This window comes from Agelaius phoeniceus, chromosome 20 (assembly GCF_051311805.1).
Source record: "Agelaius phoeniceus isolate bAgePho1 chromosome 20, bAgePho1.hap1, whole genome shotgun sequence".
In the NCBI taxonomy this organism is placed as follows: domain Eukaryota; kingdom Metazoa; phylum Chordata; class Aves; order Passeriformes; family Icteridae; genus Agelaius; species Agelaius phoeniceus.
This window is the reverse complement of record NC_135284.1, coordinates 1,781,660-1,803,942: the sequence shown is the minus strand read 5'-3', so window position 1 is coordinate 1,803,942 and position 22,283 is coordinate 1,781,660. Positions and strand designations below refer to the sequence as shown.

The following is a 22,283-nucleotide window of genomic DNA, read 5'->3' as shown; positions in this document are numbered from 1 at the left end:
GAGTACTCTGAAATGTTTTGTTTGGTACTCTGTAAAGTAGTCTGAAATGGTTTTGTTCGCTGAAGGTTGTTGGGAAGGGTCAGACACCTTGACAAGGCATTGAGCAGTTTATTTTAAATGACATACACAGAGCAGCTGAACATTTTCAAGATCCACGAACAACAAAGGGAGGGTTCAGAGCACCCCTGGGCAGGGTGGTGCTGTCTGGGGAGCTCTGCACACACCTGGCAGCTCTGAGAGCTCACTGATTTCGGTTCTGTAGATAAAAGCAAGAGCCCAGCCTTGCTTTTCCCTGAGACATCTGCCCCTGGTGCTGCAGCTGGCTGCTCCTCACCCCCCTGGGGACACTGGTGCTCAGTCAGGACGGTTGCAGGAATCAGGAATATTTATTGGCATTATTATTTGCTCACTCTGCCTGCTGCAGGCAGTTTAGTTCAAGTATTCATTGCTTCAAGCACCTGATCTGTTGGAATTGATTTGTTCCCATAGTGTTGATATTTCCTGTAATGTGGGGGGGGAGCAGGAGCTGCCCCCACCCACAGTAAATGTAATTTAATGTTATTCTAAGGTTATTATAATGTGCATGATGAGGTGTGTCCCTCTCCCTCACGCTGTAAGTACAAGGCAGCGCTGTGGAAGCTCTGAGGTAGCAGCAGGAGTGGACACTGAGCGATTTGGAAGCAGCAGCTTGCAGAGAGCCCCCCTGGAGGCCAAGGCCAGGGCAGGGCTATGTGGGCAGGAGCTCCTGTCTGTCCAGCAGGATCTGGTTGAGGCCTGTGATGGAAAATGCCTCCGTGTGGGGGCTGACGTTGGCAAAGTGCAGGGGGGACCTCCTGCAGTGGAACTTGACAGGGCCCTGCAGGGACAAGATGGGGAGAGTTCAGCCAGAAGTGCAGCTGGTTTTGTTACTCACATTTAGCTCTGGAGTGTGTGACCCACTGGGGACAGAGCAGTCCCCACAAATGGACTGAAGAGAAATGGTCACTACAGAATTGCCAGCATTGAACTGGACTGAGATCAGGTCCCACTCTGGAGGTTGGAGTGCTCAGCACTGCCCTTGCAGCAGCTGTGGCAGTTTCTGCACACAGAATTCGATGCCAACACAAAAATGTTCCCCCCCCCAGACCCGAAGGTGATTTGTAAGTGCAGTTTCTGAGGGAAGGCAGTGCCAGGCAGTGGGAGATGCCACCCCAGCCTGTTCCCAAGCTGCAGACAGGAGGGAGGGGTGGGTACCTGTGGGAGGGCTCTGATGGAGGCGATGCCACAGCCCAGGTGTCCCCTGGGGCTCTCCTGCAGCCCCCTGAGGCAGCCCAGCAGCGCCAGCGCCCGCCGGGGCCCCGTGGCACTGCCAGGGGCTGCAGCCAGCACCAGCCCCAGGGGCCAGAGCTGCACAGCTGCCTGCAGGGCCCATGCTGTGCCCAGGGAACGGGCAGCTCCGGGGGCCAGGGCAGCTCCGGGGGCCAGGGCAGCTCCGGGGGCTGGCAGCTCCTCTCCTTCACCCTCGTCCAGCTCCGCTGCTGCCAGCGCGGCCGCTTTTGCCTGAAAGACACAACAGCAACAGCAATTCTCAAATGTCCTGGGCACGACTCAGGACTGCAGAGCTGAGTCTGTAAAGAGGGAGTCTGGAAGGACAGCACACCCCAGTTTCCAGGCAGGTAAGGAATGAGTTTATTCTACAGGTTGAGCCAGAAGCAGCTCTACAGGACTGGCACCTGCTCTTCAGCTGGAGAAGAGTTTTCTGGAGCACTGGGTTTGCAGTTCTCAGAGCTGTTACTCTTTCTCAGACCCCAAGAAGCCTCAGGCTCCTTTCAGTGCTGTCCTGTGGCCCAGACTCACCTTCCACCTCCTCCAGCCCCGCTGGATGGCGCGGGCAGCCCTGCGCAGCCTCTGGAAGCGACTCTTGGCCAGCCAGGAGCGAACAGCTGGGGATGCAATGAGAGAAACCTGAGTGCTCAGAATCCCTGGGGGATGGCACTTGGCCACTCGTGCCACTGTAATGCCCCAGAGTGACTGGAAATGTGCCTTGCTCTGTTATTTCAGCCCCATCCCACAAGTCACCTGCTTGGATGAGAGTTGCAGAGCGTTTCTCCTTTGCTGTTTTCTTCTCTTTAAATCTTCTCCAGCAGCACTGGATGCAAAATGCCTTCTCATTTAACACCTCTGCTCTCCTGGCTTCCAGGAGCTCCAGCTGCAGTGGGGAACAGGAGCCTGGAGTTAGGGATGGAATTGTGCTCACAGCTCTTCCCTCTTTTACAGCCTCTTGGTGTTTGCCCAGGGGACCACAGCCTCATTCCAGTGTCCTGTGACTGCTGGATTGGGCTTGGGAAGTGACAGCACTTCCTTGGTGCTTTTTAGGTAACATGGAAATGAAAATGGAAGTTCTTGGGGAGGAAGGTGGAGCCAGCAGCAGCAGGTTCATACCCAGCTCCACTGAAGGGGCTGCAAGCTTGGCAGGAGTGCATTTGACTCCTTCCCCTCTTTCCCAGCCAAATCTGTCCTGTGGAGCTGAGGAAAGCTGCCACCTTTACTGGAATTCTGACACAAGTGCAGCTCCTTGTCCAACACAGAGGCCATTACCCAAAGTGCTCTGCAGAGCTGGATTCTCATGGGTGCTTGATTGAGTTTAATAATTGGATGGAAAATGCCCAGTTCTGGTCACACTGGCTGGGCAGGTGTTTTGCCTCTCTCTGAGCCAGAATAGCCCTGAGACAGGAGCACTCCAGAGGCATCAGCCAAGGAACAGCACTTACCAGGGAATTGGCCAGGAACACTTTGGTTTTGCCACAGAAGACTGAGGGGATTCCTGCTCCATCCCCTGCTGCCTGAGCAGGGCTCTGTCCCCTGAGAGCATCCTGGAGGATCTCCAGAACAGCAGCACGTGGTGCTTTGTCATCACCCATCGCTGCAGTCTCACCTGGAAGTGAAACATTGAGGAGGAGGCACCACAACATTTGGAATTGGGGTCAGGGCATTGTCTTTGCACTGAGATTTCTTGGCCACTTAATGGGAAACACCTGCAGCAAGGGGGGATGGCTGAGAGCACTTGGTCCTGCTGTGTTTAAGGCTAAAATGTGACAGCACAAATTGCGCCCGGTTCCAGCAAGCAGCAAACCAGTGTGGGGTGTTTAAACTGGGCTCTGCCTGGGTGCTGCCTTCTCATCTGTCATCACCTGTGTTCTCCATAGTTAAAACTCATTTGAGGCAGATCTAGGCTGAGCCAGGGAGGGCTCAGGTGTTCTCCCACTCCAAACATCCCACATGGAAGCAGGAGAAAGCAGCAGCAATGCCATTAGGAATAGACTGAGCAGCTCAGTGCTAAGAAAATCCCATTAAATACTCAAAACTCAAAGCTGTGGGAGCAAAGAACAAAAGGCAGGGAATTGTAGCCTTGATGTACTGAAAAGTGCAGGAAGGGGAAGCAAATTCTACACAATTGTGCAGCTGTCACAGGGCACTGGGAGCAGCTATGGGGTCCTGTACTGAGCAGGAATTTATGGCAGCAATTACAGGTTATTAAAGCCATTTCTGGGACACAGTGCACAATTTTTTACATTACAAACAGCTCAGCCAGATGAATCTCTTTGGAAATAAAGACCAACTTAATTCAGACCTGGAACAAGAGATTGTTGCAGGAGTTCCTGCACGCACAGGGCTGGATGGGTTTTGCATTATTCCATCCTGGATACTGTTTGCTTTTCTGCTATAAATATTTCTAAGGAGATGAGAGCATTTTAAGGTCCTGGAAACAAATAGAAGCAATTCTTGCTTACAGGAAGACATCTGGTGGCTCTGATGGTGTTCATGGGGCTGGGCTGATAAGGGAACCAAAAGCTCATCCCTGTGTTTGGGCAATTGTTTTGCTTTGTTTGCAGCTTATTACCCCCTCAAGATAAAAAGGACTAAAAACCCATCACAAAGAGGCTTTGCAGTTAATGGGTTTGTAATTGAAGGGGAAAGATCCACTGTGTGAGTAATTTTCCAGCCTGCACTTCCTTGCTTCACCCCATTTCCACAGGGTGAACAGATTTCCACCAATTTTTACTCATCTGAACAGGCTGGTCCTGCTTCCCACAGCTGCTGCTCGTTGAACTGACCCACTGGGTGAAGAGGGGATTCATTTGGGGCACAGAAAGGGGCTGCAATAACCTTTAATATTAAATGTAACCACCTGATGAGCTCCTCCTTTGAGGAGCTCATAGCAAAGGCATTACCTGTGGGCTGGATTGTGTTTGTTAAAGTCCATCCTCACTCTTGCTTTAGAAAAAGAGAAGAGAGCAAAAGGTGCAAGAAGCAGCAGAGTCCAGGTAAGCTGGAAGGTCAGTGATTCAGCAAGGAAACAAGGAGGGGGGAAAGAAAGGAAGGAGAAGGAAAATAAAGCAAAAGGTAAGTGGCTTTCAAGTCTACTAAAAATCAACTCTAAATCAAATTATATTGGGTGAGGGGAACCCCAGACACCACTGAAACTGTGACTGTTCCACCCAGGAGGAACACAGAAAACCAGCAGTGAGGGGTAAGATTTTAAAAGTTAAGCAAAGGTAAGGTAAAGATTTTAAAGATTAAGCAAATTAGAAACTCAGGTTGGTGATAGGTTAAAGAAATATTTTAGAATAGTGGTGAATACAGTAATTACCTGATCTGTGTGATACCAAATGGGTGCAGTGACAATTTTACTTGATGGCAGAGGGATCACCTGAAGAAACTTACCCTTTTTCTCAGCAGGATGAGAGTTGCTTTTATCCCACACTCTTTTTTTGCTGGAGCCCCAGGATTTCCTCAGCAGTTCATAGCGCTCAGTGAAACTTTGGAAAGGGATCCTGGGAGACAAAATGTGCAGTGAATTCCAGGCAAGAACCATTACTGTAAATAACTGATCCTTTTTGCTGAATGGTAATAACTCAGCCTATGAAGGGGGAAAATTCCAGAATGGCTTTGTGGATCCAGTGCATGGGATGCAAACAGACTGATGCCTGAATGGTCAAACAGGCCAGAAAGTACAGAACTTGTGAAGAAATTCAGATTTCCCAGTAACAGCAGCAAAGCCAGGACAGGAATTGTGCTTGGATATGCTGATGGTGCAAAATATTTGGGTTTCCTGCTTATAAGCTCTTCTGAATATCTAAATTCCACTAAAAGCTATAGAAATGTATTAGAAATGCTGAAGAGGCTGGACTTACCTGACTGGGAAACCTGCTGCACTGATGGTGATGGCTTCCACTATCCCACAGGCCTGGAGCTGGCTGAGAACCTGAGGCACAAATTGAGATGGTTTAGGCAAAGCTGACTCTTGTGGAAGCTGCTCCTTGTGTGCCCTGTCCTGGGCATCCACAGCCAGTGTTGGTATTTCCAGGCTCAGTGCTGGCATTTCCATGCTCAGCAGATTCCATGGGTGTTTAAAGCCTCCCTGCCCATCAGATGAGGTTCTCTAGTTACAGCTTTAGCATCTGCTGCTCTGCCCCCAAAGCTTCTCAGCTTCCTGGACTCCAGGAAGGAGCACAGATTTCTTTTGAAGGTGTTTGTGTGCCCAGGGCTGCTGTTGGAAGGGCTGGGAGGGCAGCACCCCAAATCAATCACCCCAGCCACAAGCAAGGTGTAGCTGGGAGAGCTGCTGTGCCTGGGAGCTGTTTGGGACAAGCACCTCAGTGACTCTGGAAGGGTGCTTATCTCAGAGGAGAAAGAGCTGCTTCAAAAGGTGCTGTGCTAAAAGCTTTGCAAGTGACTCAAGGTCCTAAGGAAGCCAGTGCAGAGGCCTGGGGAAGGCTCTGCAGGAGTTACCTCTTCTCTCCTGAAGGTCATGGCCTTGCAGTCAGCGTTGGGCTTGATGCAGCGGATGTAATGGGGGGTGGTTCTGCTCAAAATCTCCATCAGGTGCTCCAGGGAGCTCTGCAGGAACAAACACCGGGCTCAGCAGGGCTCCTCTCCTCAGGGATCACCCACCCACCCCTTGGAGCTGCTCTGGGCAAGGGTGGCTTTACAGACTCAGTGTTAGAGCACTTCTACAGAGCACAGGATCCACTCTGTGGATGCATTTCATCAAATTGATGATGGTAAATCCAGCAAGTTTCCAAAACGACAGCAGAAACCTGAATAGGATGTACCTTGAACTTGGACACCACTGTAACAACAGCTGCTCTGTTCTGGGTTTTGGTGTTATTTTGGTTCTTTTCTGTCACAGGAAATAATTTTTGAAGCAAAGGATCCTTTGAGTTCTGCAAAACGTGGACCAGCTCTGGTGGAACAGCATCCTGCAAGCAGACATGACCTGTCAGTACCTGGGCCTGGCAGGCACCTGCATCTCTGAAAATAACTAAGAATTCCACATTTAGAGATAGAGCAGAATTTCTGATGCCAGATTTGATGTGACCACAGCTGCAGTTTCAAATCTGATGATGTGCATTCATTCACAGTCAGATTTAGGAACAGAAAACAATGTTTGGCTGAACATTCAGCAAATCCAGGCAAATGTACAACTGCTCCCATCACTGCTCTTGTTACACAGCCTGAGTGAGCTCCAGCTCTCAGGAGTGGTTTAATCCCTGAAGGACAGACTGCAGCAGGCATTAGAAATATTCCTTTGAATTAAGAGATGGAGTTTTATTGCTAAATAAATAATAACACTTGCCATAACTGCTGGGGGTATCAGAGCTGAGAAGGGACCCTGCTCTCTGCAGACTATTTCACGTTTCACTTATTCCCTGATGGCCAAAATTTGAGTACTTGGAGCACTTTCAGCAGTTAAGCCCAGCTCTTGTTTCTCATAAATTTATCTGAATTTTTTGGGGAATTAAGTGCTGTATTTGTAGTTATAAAAATGCCCTGATGCCATTAACAATTGTGCATCCCCCAGGAATGGAAGAAGCCCTGATTTGGTGATGGTTCACTTCAACCCCAGCTCAAGGGTGTAACAAAGCATCTGCTGGTGCCAGTGGTGGTTCAGAGATCCCACCAAGGACATCACCCAGTTTCACATGGCCTGAAGGATTTATTTGCAGCAAGGTATGTCCAAAAGTATATTTGTTTGATTTAAATCACTTTAGGCCTGTAGGATAATTTTAAGATTTTTTTAAACAGCTCTTTCTGCAAACACATACCTTATTTTTCTCCACCATTGCTGCCAGCTGATAGCAGACTTTGCCAGCATAATGTGAAATGATAAAGTTGGGCTTCTTACTAAATTTATCTCGACTTAAACACTGATTACTGGACAAGGCTTTCTCAATCCTGGTCTGGAAGAGGTCAGTGTTGGAGGCTCTGTTCAGGCGACACTCCTGCAAGGACACACAGCTGCAGCATCTCTTGTTTGGCACAAAGAACTGACTCTAAAGCTACAACAGTTCACATACAAATGGTAGCAATTTTACCTTTAGAGCTGCTTTGAGTATGCAAGGCCTGAAACATTGGGGAGGAAAGAAGTAATTGAGGCTTCATATTTGAATCAGAATATCCAGGATCAGAGGGAAAAAGACAGCTCAGAACAGGAGGAAGCACTGGCATGATTTTGTGAAACTGAAGCCCTGCAGAAATTTTATAGCTGACAGGTTTTCTATTAATTTACTGTTTGTGTTTTCTTTGGTGGCATGGGACAAAGGCAGGAACCTGGGCCCAAAAATGAGGGGTTGAGATCACACTTACCTCATTCAGCAAGGAAAAAATGCTGAGAGGATTTCCCTCTATCAGGTCAAGGCAGTTCTGGTTATCCTGGTAGTTTATGAATGACCACTGCAGGCCCTCAGCTGCATATTCTTCCTGAAGGAAGAGGGAAGGGGTTATTCTGCAGCAGAGGGCACCAGAGCTCAGAGCTCTGTGCCTTGGGCAGCTGATCCAGGTCCTGTTTGAGGAGTTAATCCCAGCTCAGCTCCAGGTCAACACCAAGCTTGAGAATAAAAACAACCCAGATGAGCATTTCCTCCCCCAGGTAGCTTTTGGGTGTGGATCAGAACCTGCTGGAACAATTTATCTGAGGATGTGGGAACCCCGTGGATTTATCAGAGCTGCAAGGCTGCTTTAGAGAGCAAACAAAGGCCACAGTCACACAAAGCCTCTCCTGGCTGTGCTGAGATTTTCCCTGAAGGACAAGGAAACAAGCAGAACTCCTTCCTTGGACTGGGCCACAGCCCCAGCCCAACCTTTGTGTGCCAGGCTTTACTGCCTGAGCTCCATTTAAAGCAAAGCCTGATCTGAAAGGAAGTGCAGGGAGATACTGGTTGGAATAATTGGTACAATATTTATGCTGAATTACAGGACAAACTGTCAGCAGTGTTTAACAAGCACAAGCTCTGGGCAGTTATTTGAAAAGCCTCCTGCCAAAAGCTTGCTCAGCACAGCCACTAATGGCATTTAAGTGGTTTGGGGGACAGCCAGATCCAGAGGTAAGAGGGCAGGCAGTGAGTGGGAGGAGTGCTATAAACAGAGGTCATGGAGCCATTTCAAGCAAAGCAATTGTGTGCCTGAACTTGCTTTCCATCTTCCTTGACCATTAATCCCTGGCATGCTGACCAGGGCAGGCAGGGAAAGCAGCCTGGCAATAGCAAAGCACAAATGGCAGTCAAAGAAATACTTAACTCCTGAATAAATTGACAAAACCCTGCTGTGAGGCAGGAGGTGCCAGCATGCTTCTGCCATCAAGAAAATCATTTCCCTGATTCCAGTTACTGGCAAAGAGCATTTTGGTAATGGATCTGCAGTGGGGAGGGGCAGAGCAGCAGCCCTGGCAGGGACTCTGCACCTTGCAGGGCACTCAGATGAGAGCTGGAATTAGCAGTGTGTGACCACTGAGGGACTGCACAGTGCAAAAAAACCTTTTCTGCTGTGAAACAACAGCATTTGTGTCCCTCCTTACTCAGGGATAAAGCTGGAGCACACAGGGCTTTGTTCTAAAGGCACCAGCATGGCTGGGGTCAGGGAGCTGTGCCCCTGGGGGAGGAGGCCTCCACAGGTCCCACGTGCTCAGGTGTGGGTGACAGGGGTGACAGGGGTCTGGTGGGCTCTGCCTTCACACCAAGCTCAGCCCAGAAGCTCCACTCTTTAGGGACTTTATGCTTCATGGCTGTGAGCAGAAACTTCCAAGAGAATCTCAATTCAAGCTGCACTTAGGCCAGGAATTGAGTCTCAAGTGTTCAGCTCTTTGAGGAGAAGCAAGCAGAGATCCAGTGGGGCTGGGAACAGATTTCCAGTCCCAGGGAGACAGAGCTGGGCCATTCCAACTGCCCCACACTCCTCTCTTTTACACTGCTCCCTCCCACTGCTTTCTGTGCCATTACTGACTGAAGGCTCCATCTGACCACGGGCACAGCAATGCAATTGAAGTGACAAAAAGATGCTGTTTTAAATCAGATATTGAAGAGCTGATCTTCGGTTTGGGGTATTACCTGCTGGGCCTTCAGGTAGTGGGCTACAAAGTGCTGCTGCAGTTTCTCATTGGCATAGTTAATGCAGAGCTGCTCCAAGTTGTTTTCAGGGAAGGCTTCAAACCCATAAACATCCAACAAACCTGGAAGCAATGTGGGAGGACAGGGAGCTTTAGTTTAGGAGCAGCTTGCAGGGCTGCTGGCCCCTGAGTTAAAGCAGGGTGGGGTATCCAGACCTATGAAGCTGGTCCACATTGAGGGATCTGTGTAGATGTTTTCATTTATGACCAAAACCAGCCACTCAAACAACCTGCAGACAGCAACAGTGGGATTAGCTGGAAGCTGCTTGCTTGCAATAATCAGAATTGTTTCTTTGACTGCTGTTTCCATCAGTGTCACTCGGAAGGAAGAGGAATTTCTGATGTGCTGCCATGAAACAGCAGCAAGTGAATCCCTCTGGCCTCCCCATTCCCTCCCAAAAATCACCTGGATGAGGCCATCCTTACCTGGCATAGATGACTTTGGCCAGGCAGTCCCTCCTGGTCTCACACTCAGCTCTGGAGCAGGGCTTCTTGAACACCTGCTGCTGTTTCCCAGCAGTGATTGTTCGAATCCTTAAAGATTCCAGGAGTTCCTCAGTGGGAATCTGGAGCAGCTCCCCCGTGGTCTTCACAAACTCTTGTTCAGGAGAACAAACAGTGCAAGGTTACCTGCTGTGTTCATACCTCTGAAGGCAAGGAAGGTCTAGAGATTGTTAGGAAAATGCCACTTCCATCAGCTCTCCAAATTAAAGGTGGATTTTGGATCTTTCTACCCAAACTTGGGAGTAAGTTTTGCAAAACTCTTAATTTGGATGCAGAGTGCCCCTAGGATTCTGAGTCCTCTCTTTAAAATGAATACCAGCAAAAGCTGAAGTTTGCCACACTGAATTTGACTTTTCTCTCTAGGTGTGTCTTTGTTACTTTTTCACCTTTTTTGAGCAAGGACCTCAAAATCCAGACAGACAAATCAAACAGCCATGACCAGGAAAAAAGCAGGGATTTGGGGATAGGAAGGAAGTGTAGAAGAATGAGTATTTGCTGACAAAGCATTTAAGATCTTTCTCAGCTGAGCTGCACTCAAAATTATTTGAATATTAAGTGGCTTGAGTTCAGAGCATGTGAAATTGTAGCAGAAACCTTCCCTATTCAGGGCAGCTTTATCTCTGAAGGAAATCCAGATCCACAAGCCTCCTGAAGATAGGCAGAACAACCTCTATTTCTGCTGCAATTTAACAGGTTTGTTGTCACTGCCTTTTGGTCTTTATCATGAAAACTTCCAAGCTTTCATATGAAAAGCCCTGCTCTCCCTCTGGGTCAGATTTCTGCCAGCCCTGTGATGGCAGAGTAAGATTACAGACAAGAGCCACAGTTCTGCCAATAATCCTCCTGAAATCACTGGGTAATGCTGCAGTTGCCCTGACCTGTCAGGGTAGGATATTATCTCTCAGGGCAGGGGAGCATTAGGTTTTTGTTTGTTCACAAAATCACACCTAAATTTTGGGTTGCTCACGGCCTTGATGTCTCCTATCAGCAGGAGAGTTATTGTTCAAATTCTTTTCTTTAATAAGGAATTCTTTCTGAATTAAATGAATAAATTAAATTAATTTAAATTAAACAAAATTGATTTAATAATTTAAAATGCAATAAATTCAATACCGTTTAAACAAACTTATTAATTTTCAAAATTAAGTTATTAATAAAGTAATTAGACTTATTAGTAGTTAAAAGGAATTAATAATGAATAATAATAATAATATTATTAACTATTTTAATAGTTAAAATTACTCCAGTGAAAATTTGGTAGATTTAATAAATTTTAAGAAATGTTAATAATAAAATAAATATAATAAGTAAATCTAAATTAACTAACTAAATAAGGAAAGAATTCTCTCCATTCTTTCCCTTCTCTAATCCTTTCCCTTGGGCATCTGCATTGAGCTAACAAGGCTCTGGAGCTTGGCATGGTTGTTGCCTCACCTTTGGTTTTGTCTTCCAGCTCACAAGGCTGAGATTCATCCAGTGGGTTGGAGAATTGAACGTTCCCGAGGTGCAGAAGGCCTGATAACACCTGCAATGCAATCAGGGAGTTTTTCAGGACAGCTCCCCCCAAGGCAGGCTCCCCTGAGCTCTCCTTTAGCCTGGGACAGGCCAGCTCCTGCACATTCCTGCACAGAAGGCAGCAAACAGATTCCAGACTTCTGTGTGCTTCCCTAATGCTGCGGTTCCTGAAGGCAGAATGAAATTCAGAGGTGCAGCCTTTTAGCTCTGGTCTAACCTTTGGCTGTGCAGCTGGTGTGGGGCTGAGGGCTCTCCAGTGAGGAGCAGCAGCTCTGCCCAGGGACAGGGATTTATCCCAGCAGCAATCCCACCCTGGGAACACGTTCCCAGCACCCTCAGCAGCCTCCTGCTGTCCCTGCTGGGTGGCTGACCTTGAAGATGTTGCTCTGCGTGGCACGGCCGATGCCCAGGTGGAACATGGCCCCTCTGGTCACCTCGAAGCAGTCCTCTGAAAAGCCAAACAGTGCTCTTGAACAGGCCAAGCACACCAACAGGGGCAAGCAGAACAATCTCAGCACATCCAATCCAGCTGGAATGGTCAGTGCAGAGCAGGGCAGCTCTTTGGGTAAATCCCACACACAAGCTGCAGAACAAACCCACTGGTTTTTTCTGTCAGGTGAAGCACATGCAAAGACAAGAGAGTTTCTACACAAAGCCACGAAGATGCAAATTTGCCAGGCCAGAACCAGCTGGTTTAAGCCAGGTGACTGATTTTAAGCTTTAAGACTTAATAGTGCCAAGTGAAACTTAGAAAGAGCCCCATTAATGCCGGTGGCTTTGCAAAACATCTGCTGTTGGCTGAGCAGAGGGTGGAACAGGATGTATTTCTGCCTGCCTCCCTTTAAAGTTCCAGCCATTATTAATGGATTGATTAATTAGTTAGTGAGGCTAATCTTTACCATCTAAGTTTCTTTCAGAATTTGGCAGCCAGCGGTACTCAGCCCCTTCTGGAAGGTTCCACTCCAGCCTCTCCTCTGCAGTAGCACCTTTTGTGATCTGGAGGCAGAAAACAAGGTAAAAATTGAATTCTGCCTTTGGTGTTTACAGCTCCCAGACAGTGAAGAATAACGTACTGGGAAGGATGATTTAATTTGGAAGCCTGGGAGACAGGGAAACTGGTAATTATTAAAAGTTGCAACCGTGCTAAATCTGGTGATTCCATCCCTGCTGTGTGTCAGAAATACCCAGCAAAATTAACTGCAGGCAAACCTGATAAAAAATATGGAAGTTTCTTTCGTTGGGGGCCTGATAGGCTACTCTTGTTTTCTCCAGAAGGAAAGTCTGGATGGAAGCACCAGTCAGATGATGGAATCTGGAGAGGGAAAAAGAGCAAAGATTTCAACAAAACCTCTTCACAGAATCCAAGAGGGGCTGTGCTGTTCTGAGACCAACTGACTGAATACTTTGCAGTTCACCTTCAGTTTTGTTCATATTTTATTCAGAGTTCTTAACTACGTCTCTGTTTTTCCATTGCTCTCTTTTAGAGACCTTTAGGGTGAAAGCTTGCAGGGGAAAAAAAAACCCAGAAAGGAAAATAATACCAGTTTAAGCTGCCAGCAAACTAAAATACGCTCTAAAGACATACAGTATTCTATGGCAGATTTCAGAGATAAGCCTTAAAGGAACAAGATGATAAAGATTTAAAGGACCAAGACAAGAGGTAAGGTTTCACCCAGTGATTCTTACCTGTCCAGCTGGAGCTGGATGTATTTCCCAAACCTGCTGCTGTTGCTGTTCCGCAGGGTGCAGGCGTTCCCTGTGAAATTGCCAGTGGCAGACACAGAACAGTCAGAGTGGTCCCACTCTGCCAGGCAGCACACACAGGTGTTTGGGGTGCTCTGTGAACAGCTCCACTATTTGAAGAGTTTGTTTTTAAGGAGAGGACCAAGAGATAGCTTAGACTCGTGTGGGAACAAGGGAAATTCCTACAGTGGCCATTACTTTAGTTTGCTGCTAAAAAAGCCACATTTACCAAATGCTTCCATGACAGGGTTGGAATCCAGCACTCTCTTCTCTATCCTCTCCACGGTTTCGTTGCCTTTTGGGGAGATAACTGAGGCAGCCACAGAGGCATAGAACTTCATAAGGCAGCGAGAGGTCCAGGTCTGCAAGGGAGAGATGTGACAGAAGCTCTTTAACATCTTCTTAGTTATGGCAGTGGAGCACTGCTGCCTTCTGGAAACACAGTGTGCAGGTGGAGGGGAGGCTAAAGAGAGGAACTGTCAGGTTTGGAGCTCTGTGCCACAGACACACATTTCAGTGCTGCTGCAGTGGGAGTGCTCCATGGAGGTGTCACCATCTGGAGGCTCAGCCAGGATGAACAGTTACTGCCATGGGATGGAGTGAATGTGAATGGATTTTGAGTCATTAACATTCAGCAAAGCATCCTGTTCTGGGGCTTTAAAATACCCTCAGCATGGTCCTAGCAGGGATGGAGCATCACAGGAGGGCCAGGGCAGGAGCTGAACCCACTGCTCCCAGTGTGTACAGAGGGTTTGCTGAGCTCCCTGACAGACCAGGCTGAGGCATGGACTCAGGTGCAATTCCTGCTGAAGGATTCAAACCCAGCCCTCCAGAAATGACAGATGTCACCTGAAGAGCTGCTATATTAAGCAGAGTGTGTTTAGCTGCAGCAATCACTTAATGCTTCACACACATTTCAAGAGAGTCGTGCTGGGCAGATTGGCTACGTGCTGTGTCAGAGGGGTTTTAATTCATCTTTGCTCATTCACTGCGCTACTCTGCACTACAAATCACTGGCAGAGCTCAAAACTTGAGAGCAATGTCACAGAAAAACATTTCCTTACCTTCCCAGCACCACTTTCTCCACTCACAATGATGGACTGGTTCACAGGGTCCATCTGCTTTTGGACATTCCTGTAGGTTTGCTCAGCCACTGCAAAGATGTGAGGTTTTAAATCCTGGTAGTGAAAGAGAATATTCATCTTTAAGAGTACAGTAACCACACAGTTCAACACCAATGGATAGCAATGGTCATCTCACATTCACCTGAAAACAGCACTGCTCTTTTAACAGAGCTAATATTTCACAAGAAATGGGGTTTATCCTGTGGGAGTATTTTCTCAGATAAATTTGGAGCAGTTTGACACCTGGGCTCTGCAGAAGGACAGTGATCTCACACACAAGGGTTACCTGAGGACAAAGTGCAACGTGGTATTCCCTCATGAGCTCAGGTGAGTAGAGGCAGGAGAAAGGCTGGAAAGGATTTAAAGCCACCAGGCTGCAGCCAGCATTTGTGTAGAACAGGTTGACTCTGTATCTTGCTTGAAGACACTTCAGAACTGAAAAGCAACACCTTCTATCAGCATCTTTTGCAAAGTGTGTTTCACCCTTGCTGTGCCTGCTTGTAACAAGAGTCTCAGGTGTGTTCCCTGTCAGGTTTAATAGGGAATGAGGTGACCAAGAGAGTGCTGCAGGTGTAATGTACACTGCTGTAGGTGTAATATACACAACTCCTATGCTGATGGTGTTAATGCAGTGAGCAGGAGCTGGCAGTGGCCAGCAGGGAAGGGATCCCCTCAGCAGACACTCCCTGGCTGCTCACCTGTCCTGGTTGTCACTGGGTTCACCTTGGTGAGGTCATCAAAAAGATGCAGTTTCTCTTCATCACCGAGGAAGGCTCTGACTTCTTCTTCAAATGATTCACTGAGGTCATTCTGGATGAGGGAATCTTCCCTTTGGCCATTTTCCTGGAGGGGATGTCAGGTCAGCACCAGTGAAAGGTGAAGAGCTGGACTTTCACCTCATCCCCTGCTCCAGCTCTTCTGCTGCTTCCATGTCACTGAATTTCAGTCTCAGCAGGAGCCAGACCCCAGGATGTGAGAACTGCTCCTCCTCCCAGCTGCCCTCCTCCTGCTCTGATGTTAGAAAAGGGTTCTGGCTGTGAGCAAAGGCACTCAGAGAACGTGGCCTTGGGCTCACACTGCAGCTCTGCACACACACACACACACACCATGCTCTTGCAACTGGCTCATTTCTCAGCCTCTGCATGTCATGCATTCAATCCAAGCGATGCCCTGGGCTCAGGGAGGCAGGAAGGGCTGGCTGCAGGTACAGCTGGAAGCCCCTGCAGGCTAAAACAAACGCAGCTTTCCTAGCAGAGGCTCTCATTTTCAGGGTGAAAGCTGCAGAGTGCATACATCACAGCCAGGGCACAGGAATTGTGCTGGGAGAGGAGCTGCCCTGCCTTAGCTGAAGTTTTGTCCCCTTTGAATCACTTAAAATATTCAAATCTCAGCCTCTGGGCTCCCATGTCCTTGAAAACATTATTTGGAAGGGCACACTTGTTGTATGTAATGGAAAACCAGCCAGAGGAGAGATTCCAGCACCTGTTTGCCATTGCTGGGGAAAGGAGAGGCTAGAAGAGAAAATGAAGAATGGAAAAGATGCCAGTCCTGATTTCTGCACTCTGTACACTCTCCTTGTTATCTCCTTCTCTTTGACAGAAAGTTCTCTAAACTATCCCTGCTCACCTGTACCACAAGCTAACCCATGGACAGCATCACCTTGTTTATACAGAAAATGCTAAATTCAGTCAGCAGCATTCCCACTACGTGAGCTGAGCTCATTAATATAGGGGAAATACACTGCAAACCCCACTTAGCATGTTCCTAAAAAAAACCCAAAAAAAGCTACTCATTTAGGAGCATTTTTATCTTTTGCAGACAGCATAAATACTTCATTTCCAGTGATACAGAATTTTACACAGTAAGGGGGAAAAAAAGCTTAGCAACGCAGTAAAGCCCTGCTATCCAAGTGATTTCTGTTATTCTCTTCTGAATGAGCATTAAGCAGCTTGCTGCTGTCAGAGAACAGACACCACAATTAGGAAACACTGCATGGGCTGAGGAGTTTCTGCCCATTCCCCTTTCCCCCCGTGCCCCTGTGTCACACCAGGCAAGTTAAACCCACTGTGAGACTGCAAGGCCTGAAGAAGGGCTTGGTTCTGCTGCTCTGCTCAGCCAAAAGTAAAACAATATTTGACAATAAATCCCAACTCTCGCGTCCATTCAGCTTCCTGAACAAACACCCTTAGGATGTGCTTGCTGCCTGCATCAACACCTGCCCTGTTAGAGCCCAGGGCACCACAAAAATCACTGCCTGGTGTCTCTAATTCAGCTCAAACCCACAGTAAACAGGGCCAGTCAATTAATGAAGCAGGGGTGAATATTTATTAGTAGTTACCTAATCTTGACTGTGTGGAAATAAGCCAAGAATTCTCTCCTGGCAGTAACATTTAATTAGCACACACAATTCCTGCTTTTCTTTTTACCTGCTTTGGCATCTTGTCCAGGCCTGTGGACGGGAACACTGGAGAGGGCCTTTACTTTAGGGTACTTCATTCAAATCACACTGGAGAATGCTCAAATAAAGAAAACAAAAAGGAGTTTAGATAAAGATAGCTCTGGGCATGTCATTCTCCAGTGGGTTCCACGAGCAAATCCCAAAGACTTCAGACAGGATTACTGATCCCAGTGGAGCACAAGTAACACCGGAGCTGGAAATCCTACCCAGAGTGACGGCCACGTGCTGCTGCCCTGCAAATAAAGATTTTTTGGAGGGAATTGTGTATCTTCCCTTCCATCAGGACTAAAATGCTTTGCTTTTCTTTAATAAAGCAAGTTTTATTGGCAATAAACTGCAACTACTTGTTAAATTCCTCCTGTTTGGAGAAACAGGGCAGATCTGAGGGTCTGAGAGTGCCAGAGAAGCCAGAGCTTTGAGAAGGGGAGTGACACGGAGAAGTTTGTGCTGTCCCCTTCCTGTTTCCTCTGAAAATCTCTGGGAGCCAACCCAAGGTGAGTCAGGCCCTTTGAATTTCTGTGATAAACGCTGAGGTTCCAGTCACACCGCCAGGAAGAATTCTGTCCTTCCTGCAGCTGAGCCTGCCATTACTTCTATTCCTTTTCTATTCTAATTCTATTCTATTCCATTCTAATTCTATTCTAATTTTGTTCTATTATACTTTAACCGTTTTAATTCTATTCTAATTCCACTCTATTCCATTCCTATTCAGTTCCTCTTCCATTGTTATTCCATCCCTAATTTCCTTCCTAACCCGGCGTGAAAACACCCCTTGGAGTCAGTTCGGAGCGCGGGGCGCGATCCCATGCCCAAAGCCCTGTCAGACCCATCCCTGCAGAGCCTTTTGTGCCGGCAGATCCCGGGGGACACAGAGGACACGCGGGTGACACAGAGGACACACCGGGGACACACCGGGGACTCGCGGGGACCCGGGCGGGCCGTGGCAGCTCCCGGGCGGGCGGGACCCCAGGGTGGCGGCCGCGGTGTCCCCTCAGGGCCGGGGCTGAGGCGGTACCGGGCAGGACGGGAGGGCAGGGCCGGCTCGGGACTTACCGCGGGCGGCAGCGGGGCCGGGGCCGGGAGCGGAGCGGGGCGGGCGGGCGGGCCGGGGAGGCGGAACCGGGGAGGGGCTCGGGCGCTGCGGAAGCGGCGAAAGTGCGGGCGGGGAACGCGGCCCGGCTTTACTGAGCCCGGCTCCACCCCGGCCCCGCTTTACCCGGGCCCCGCTTCACCAGGTCCGGCTTTACCGCGGCCGCCTGTGCCGCCCTCACGGCCCCGGCCCGGCCCGGAGCGGCCGCGGGCCCCGCCGGCTCCGGCCCCTCAGCGCCATCCGTGCCCCGCTCCCGGTAAGCAGAACCCCTGGTTAATTCACGCTTTTTCCACCCCGCAGGGTCCTCCTGCTGTAAAAAGGCACCTGAGGGCTGCAGCTGCTGCTGGTACTGACTAGGCAGCACAAAGTTGTGTAGGATCACGTTTTTACAAATCTGTGCACCATAGAGGATGTGGCAAAGTATGTTCTACAGAGCAGTAAGGTAATTCACCATGTGAATGTTCAGCGGAGGATTTGATGTTTTAGAGATCTCCCTCAGAAATGTACAAAGCATCTTGTTGGAACGCAGCAGGATGAAAAATGCTGGAGCTTCCTCAAGCCTGTGCCTGTCCTTGGCTTCCCAGGCCAGCTCCAGTGCTGCTCTGTGTTCTTTAAATTGAAAAGCAACTCAGTAACTTCTGAAATCAATGTTGTTTTAATGAACTAATTCATTTTTAAGGAGTTCGGAGACCCGTTTTACAAAGCTACCTCAAGTTCACGTTTTGTGTTTTCAGAGGAAGGAAGAAGAATGTCCCAAAAACAGCTGAAAGAAGCCTTTATCAGCAACCTGAACGGAACGAGTTTGCTGGAAATTTCTGCAGGCTTGTCCCTTCCTCCGCTGTGCCTGCTGTGCAGAGGGCTCCTCCTGATCCTGTACTACCTGCACCATGGAAAACCTGTAAGCTCAAGGAAGTACAGCCTGCTGCTGGACTTCCTGGTGCTGGTGTCTCCTCTTGTGTTCTCCTGCACTGTCTTGTCTCCAATCATCTTTTTCATACCAGTTATCCTTGCTGCCTTCTGTGCCGGAATATTTTCCAAAATATACAGCCAGACAAAACAGGAGGCCAGAGTGCCCTTTGGGCAAATTGTAAAAGAATTCCAGAAGGCACGCTTGGACCCCGAGTGCATTCCAGCAATAACTGTGTTCCGTGTTTATGTCAACGTGCTGACATCCATCAGCATTTTGGCCGTGGATTTCCCGCAGTACCCCCGGCGATACGCCAAGGCCGAGACCTATGGCACCGGAGCCATGGATTTGGGGGTGGGAGCCTTCATCTTTGGAAATGCTCTCGTTTGCCCTGAGGTTCGCCAGAAGCCTCACGGGACTCAGCCCAGGTTCTCCAGTCTGGCCAGGCAGGTGTTTTCTGTGTGGCCGCTGATTGCCCTCGGCGTGGGACGGCTGCTGAGCGTCAAATCCATCGAGTACCACGAGCACACCTCGGAGTACGGCGTGCACTGGAACTTCTTCTTCACCTTGGCGCTGGTGAGACTTGCAGCCTCTCTGCTTTTAGCCATATTCCCCAAACACAAGGCTTGGCTCGTGGCTCTGGCTGTGGCTGTGCTCTACCAGCTGCTCCTCTGCACGACCTCTCTGAAGACGTTCATCCTGCACGGGAGCGACGGCCGGGGCTCCCGGCTTGGCTTCCTCGATGCCAACCGGGAGGGGCTGTTTTCCCTCTTTGGCTACCTGGCCATCTACCTGGCGAGCGTGCAGGTGGGGCTGTGGCTGCTGCAGCGCAGGAGCTCGGTCAGGGGCTGGCTGGAAGCCCTCGGGGGGCTGGCCCTGGCCATGCTGGTGCTGTGGGCGCTGCTGCAGCTGTGCCAGGCGTGCACGGAGCCCGTGTCCCGCCGCACGGCCAACCTGCCCTTCTGCACCTGGGTGCTCGCCCACTGCCTGCTGCTGCTGGGCTTCTTTGTGCTCACTGACCTCAGCCTGGTGTTCACAAAGCTGCTGGTCAAGGGCTCCAGTGTGCCCTGCTGCTGGAAGGTTGTGCAGCCCCCTGATTCCAGGGAAAAGCAAGGAATGGAGGCCAAGCGGGTGGGAAGGCAGGACAAGCTGTCACAGCTATGCCTGATTAGTGCTATTAACAAAAATCAATTACTGTTTTTCTTGCTAGCGAATGTTATGACTGGTGCTGTGAACATTCTGATAGACACAATCCACAGCAAGGCTGCCTTTACATTATGCATACTGCACTTGTACATGTTTTTTAACTGTTTAATTATGTATATATTGCACGCCAGAAATATAGTATTAAAGTTTTGGTGATTCCACTTTGGCTGAGTGGACTAGCTGGACTCTGTTTGCTGTAGTTGAATGATGGTATTTAATGGAAAAACTGGTATTTTTCCTGGATGTGTTGCAATAATTTATAATTTAAAAGCAGAGCTTTTTATTATGTAGTGTTGATTGCTCTTTAATTGTTCATTTTACCAAATTATACAGCTGATGATCTTACCTGTTGGGAGTTGTTGCACATTATCCTGAAAACTTAGGTGTGGAGATTTCTGAATATCCCTGCTGCTTCTGAGACTAAATTGTATTTACAGTTAGTGAACTGTGCTCATACCCAAGGAATTAGATAACAAGGTAGAGCAGAAACCAGATGAAAAGTAAGATGAGGAATGATTATATGGAGAGAGAGGCCTAGCTGTGTCAAGATTTACCTAGTTAAGGCCCTTGCATAAATAATAGATAAGAATAATTCTTTATATAAAATGTATTGAATAAGTGGATACTTGAAAATGTTTTGGCCCCAGTCCTGCAGAGACTTATGCATGTGCTTGACTTTGATGGTAGTAATTGTGGAATGTTAATCATACACTGAAACCTAAATTAGCCTTTGAATTAAAGCTAAATTTTACTTCCGTCCCCACTGATGAATATAAATGAAGACCTGAGATAAAGTGTGATGCTCTGAAGGATAAACTCAACTGCAGATGAATTCATAAAGCAGTTGTTGGAGGTTGTGGTGCAGATAATAAGAGCAACACTTCATAAGAAAGTACAAAGATACCAAACGAATTCAGCTCCAACCTGCAGACCAGCACACTGAATACTGTATTTTGCCAGCTGAGATGTCTCCAAGGGGGGACATTTGATATCAGTTTTTATTAGCAAACAAACATGGTGCAGATGGAAAGAAGTGCAGTGCACTGGGTCAGGGTTCTGGCAATGGCTTGAGAAGGGAACTGCTCAGTTTGTCAGTCTTCCTTTCAAGGCCAGAGCAGAACACCCTCTGTGTTCCCTTTCCTGACTGTGACCGTTCTTCCTGACCTCATAAAGTCGTTGGGAAGAGAAATACACTTAAAGATTGTGAGGAATTCTATAATGGGATATAAATACTTTAGGAGTAGAATACCAATGGTAGTTGATGATAGATGCCCAGTGTCAGTGGAGTTACAGCAGTACACATGGGCCATATTTCATATTTCTCCTTGTCTATCACACGTGATGAATCATCAAACCTTTGGAGAATAAGCCTCTAAATCAGATTCTTTAAGACAGACGTGCTGTGGAAGAGTCATAAATTTATTCAGTTCTCCAAGCCCCTGGCCAGCAGAAAGGTGAAGTCTGAGGATTGCAGGCTGTGGCCATGCTGAGTTCATGCTTGTCTGCTTCCAACTTAAAGCCAAGTAGTCTTGAGAATGAAAGCAAAGCAGCCTGTGTTATCCTGGGGACAGATGCAAGAACTGGCAACAACCTCTTAGAAACAGTTGTCAGTTTATAGCAGAGTTTTCTGGTAACTGGTGGATATGTTTATTTTAAAACACTTCCTAGACTTGCCTAGGGAAGAAAGGTCTCCCTCGTGAATCTACTGGCACTACTCATTTATGCAAAATTACTCATGGATATTTATTTTTGACATGTTTAAAGCGCGGGACCTGCAGCGAGTTCTGCCTGTGAGCACAGGCCCGTGGTGTGATTCAGAGCGGGCGGGTGTGACAGGCAGAGCTGTGTCTGGACAAGCACAGGGCACCCAGGTGCCAGCTGCACTGGCTGGAGCAGGGAGCGCGTGGGAGGCCGGGTGGGTGAGCTCCACACTGCTGGTGCCAGTTCAGGCTGCAGCTGTGGCTGGCACAACAGCAGCCAGCCCAGGGGATGGTGTGCACCTGAGTGAGAACAAACCCCTCACCAAGGCCAGCTTCTCATCCTGACACTTCTCCTGGCCTGAGGAGTAAGATGGAGGTTGCAGCCAGGTGGCTTTGGTCCCTTCTCCCAGGCAGCAAGTGACACAAACAGAGGACGTGGCCTCAAGCTGCACCAGGGGAGGTCCAGGTTGGACATCAGGAGGAATTTCTCCATGGGAAGCACGGTCAGGCACTGGAAGGTGTCCAAGGAATGACTGGATGTGGCACTGAGTGCTCTGGACTAGTTCACAAAGCGTGGATCAAAGGTTTGGCTTGATGGTCTCAGAGGTCTTT

General features: G+C 48.5%; 2 protein-coding genes and 1 long non-coding RNA gene across 10 annotated transcripts; 2 read left to right on the top strand and 1 right to left on the bottom strand.

Moving 5' to 3' along the window:
* Window positions 1-88: 88 nt before the first annotated feature.
* On the bottom strand, window positions 89-17,867 carry MYO19 (myosin XIX). 7 transcript variants are annotated; one of them, XM_077188861.1, is made up of 25 exons: window positions 17,822-17,867; window positions 16,737-16,826; window positions 15,009-15,153; window positions 14,597-14,745; window positions 14,251-14,364; window positions 13,416-13,548; window positions 13,130-13,199; window positions 12,653-12,755; window positions 12,343-12,439; window positions 11,815-11,891; window positions 11,363-11,453; window positions 9,851-10,022; window positions 9,581-9,654; window positions 9,366-9,487; window positions 7,630-7,743; window positions 7,089-7,265; window positions 6,096-6,242; window positions 5,773-5,880; window positions 5,175-5,245; window positions 4,705-4,814; window positions 2,751-2,914; window positions 2,059-2,188; window positions 1,837-1,922; window positions 1,234-1,539; window positions 89-856 (listed from the first exon to the last, which is right to left on the bottom strand). In XM_077188861.1, exons 2-25 carry the CDS (start codon window positions 16,746-16,748, stop codon window positions 728-730), a joined length of 2,901 nt encoding a protein of 966 aa, XP_077044976.1. In that variant the 5' UTR covers window positions 16,749-16,826; window positions 17,822-17,867; the 3' UTR covers window positions 89-727. The 7 variants fall into 7 exon arrangements, 6 of the variants coding, with proteins under 6 accessions (XP_077044976.1, XP_077044977.1, XP_077044979.1 ...); XM_077188862.1 differs by having other exon boundaries at window positions 16,737-16,816; window positions 17,822-17,854; XM_077188864.1 differs by lacking the exons at window positions 89-856; window positions 1,234-1,539; window positions 1,837-1,922; window positions 2,059-2,188 and adding an exon at window positions 4,212-4,309 and having other exon boundaries at window positions 2,779-2,914.
* On the top strand, window positions 4,396-7,092 carry LOC143695559 (uncharacterized). Its single transcript, XR_013184903.1, has 3 exons — window positions 4,396-4,524; window positions 4,556-6,261; window positions 6,845-7,092. It is a non-coding gene; the product is annotated as an uncharacterized LOC143695559 (long non-coding RNA).
* Window positions 15,150-20,132, top strand: PIGW (phosphatidylinositol glycan anchor biosynthesis class W). Of its 2 annotated transcripts, XM_054646981.2 has the most exons (3): window positions 15,150-17,262; window positions 18,159-18,300; window positions 18,593-20,132. In XM_054646981.2, exon 3 carries the CDS (start codon window positions 18,607-18,609, stop codon window positions 20,125-20,127), a length of 1,521 nt encoding a protein of 506 aa, XP_054502956.2. In that variant the 5' UTR covers window positions 15,150-17,262; window positions 18,159-18,300; window positions 18,593-18,606; the 3' UTR covers window positions 20,128-20,132. The 2 variants fall into 2 exon arrangements, with proteins under 2 accessions (XP_054502956.2, XP_054502955.2); XM_054646980.2 differs by lacking the exons at window positions 15,150-17,262; window positions 18,159-18,300 and adding an exon at window positions 17,903-18,114.
* The last annotated feature ends 2,151 nt before the right edge of the window (window positions 20,133-22,283 follow it).

What these genes read in the sequence shown, in the direction of transcription:
- MYO19 (XM_077188861.1), bottom strand. An exon ending in ACGTTGCACTTTGTCCTCAG is followed by an intron (nt 14,365 to 14,596) that starts GTAACCCTTGTG and finishes TTTCACTACCAG; the next exon opens with GATTTAAAACCTCACATCTT. An exon ending in GCAGCAGGTTTCCCAGTCAG is followed by an intron (nt 4,815 to 5,174) that starts GTAAGTCCAGCC and finishes TTTGTCTCCCAG; the next exon opens with GATCCCTTTCCAAAGTTTCA.
- PIGW (XM_054646981.2), top strand. Translation starts at nt 18,607, where the DNA reads ATGTCCCAAAAACAGCTGAAAGAAGCCTTTATCAGCAACCTGAACGGA.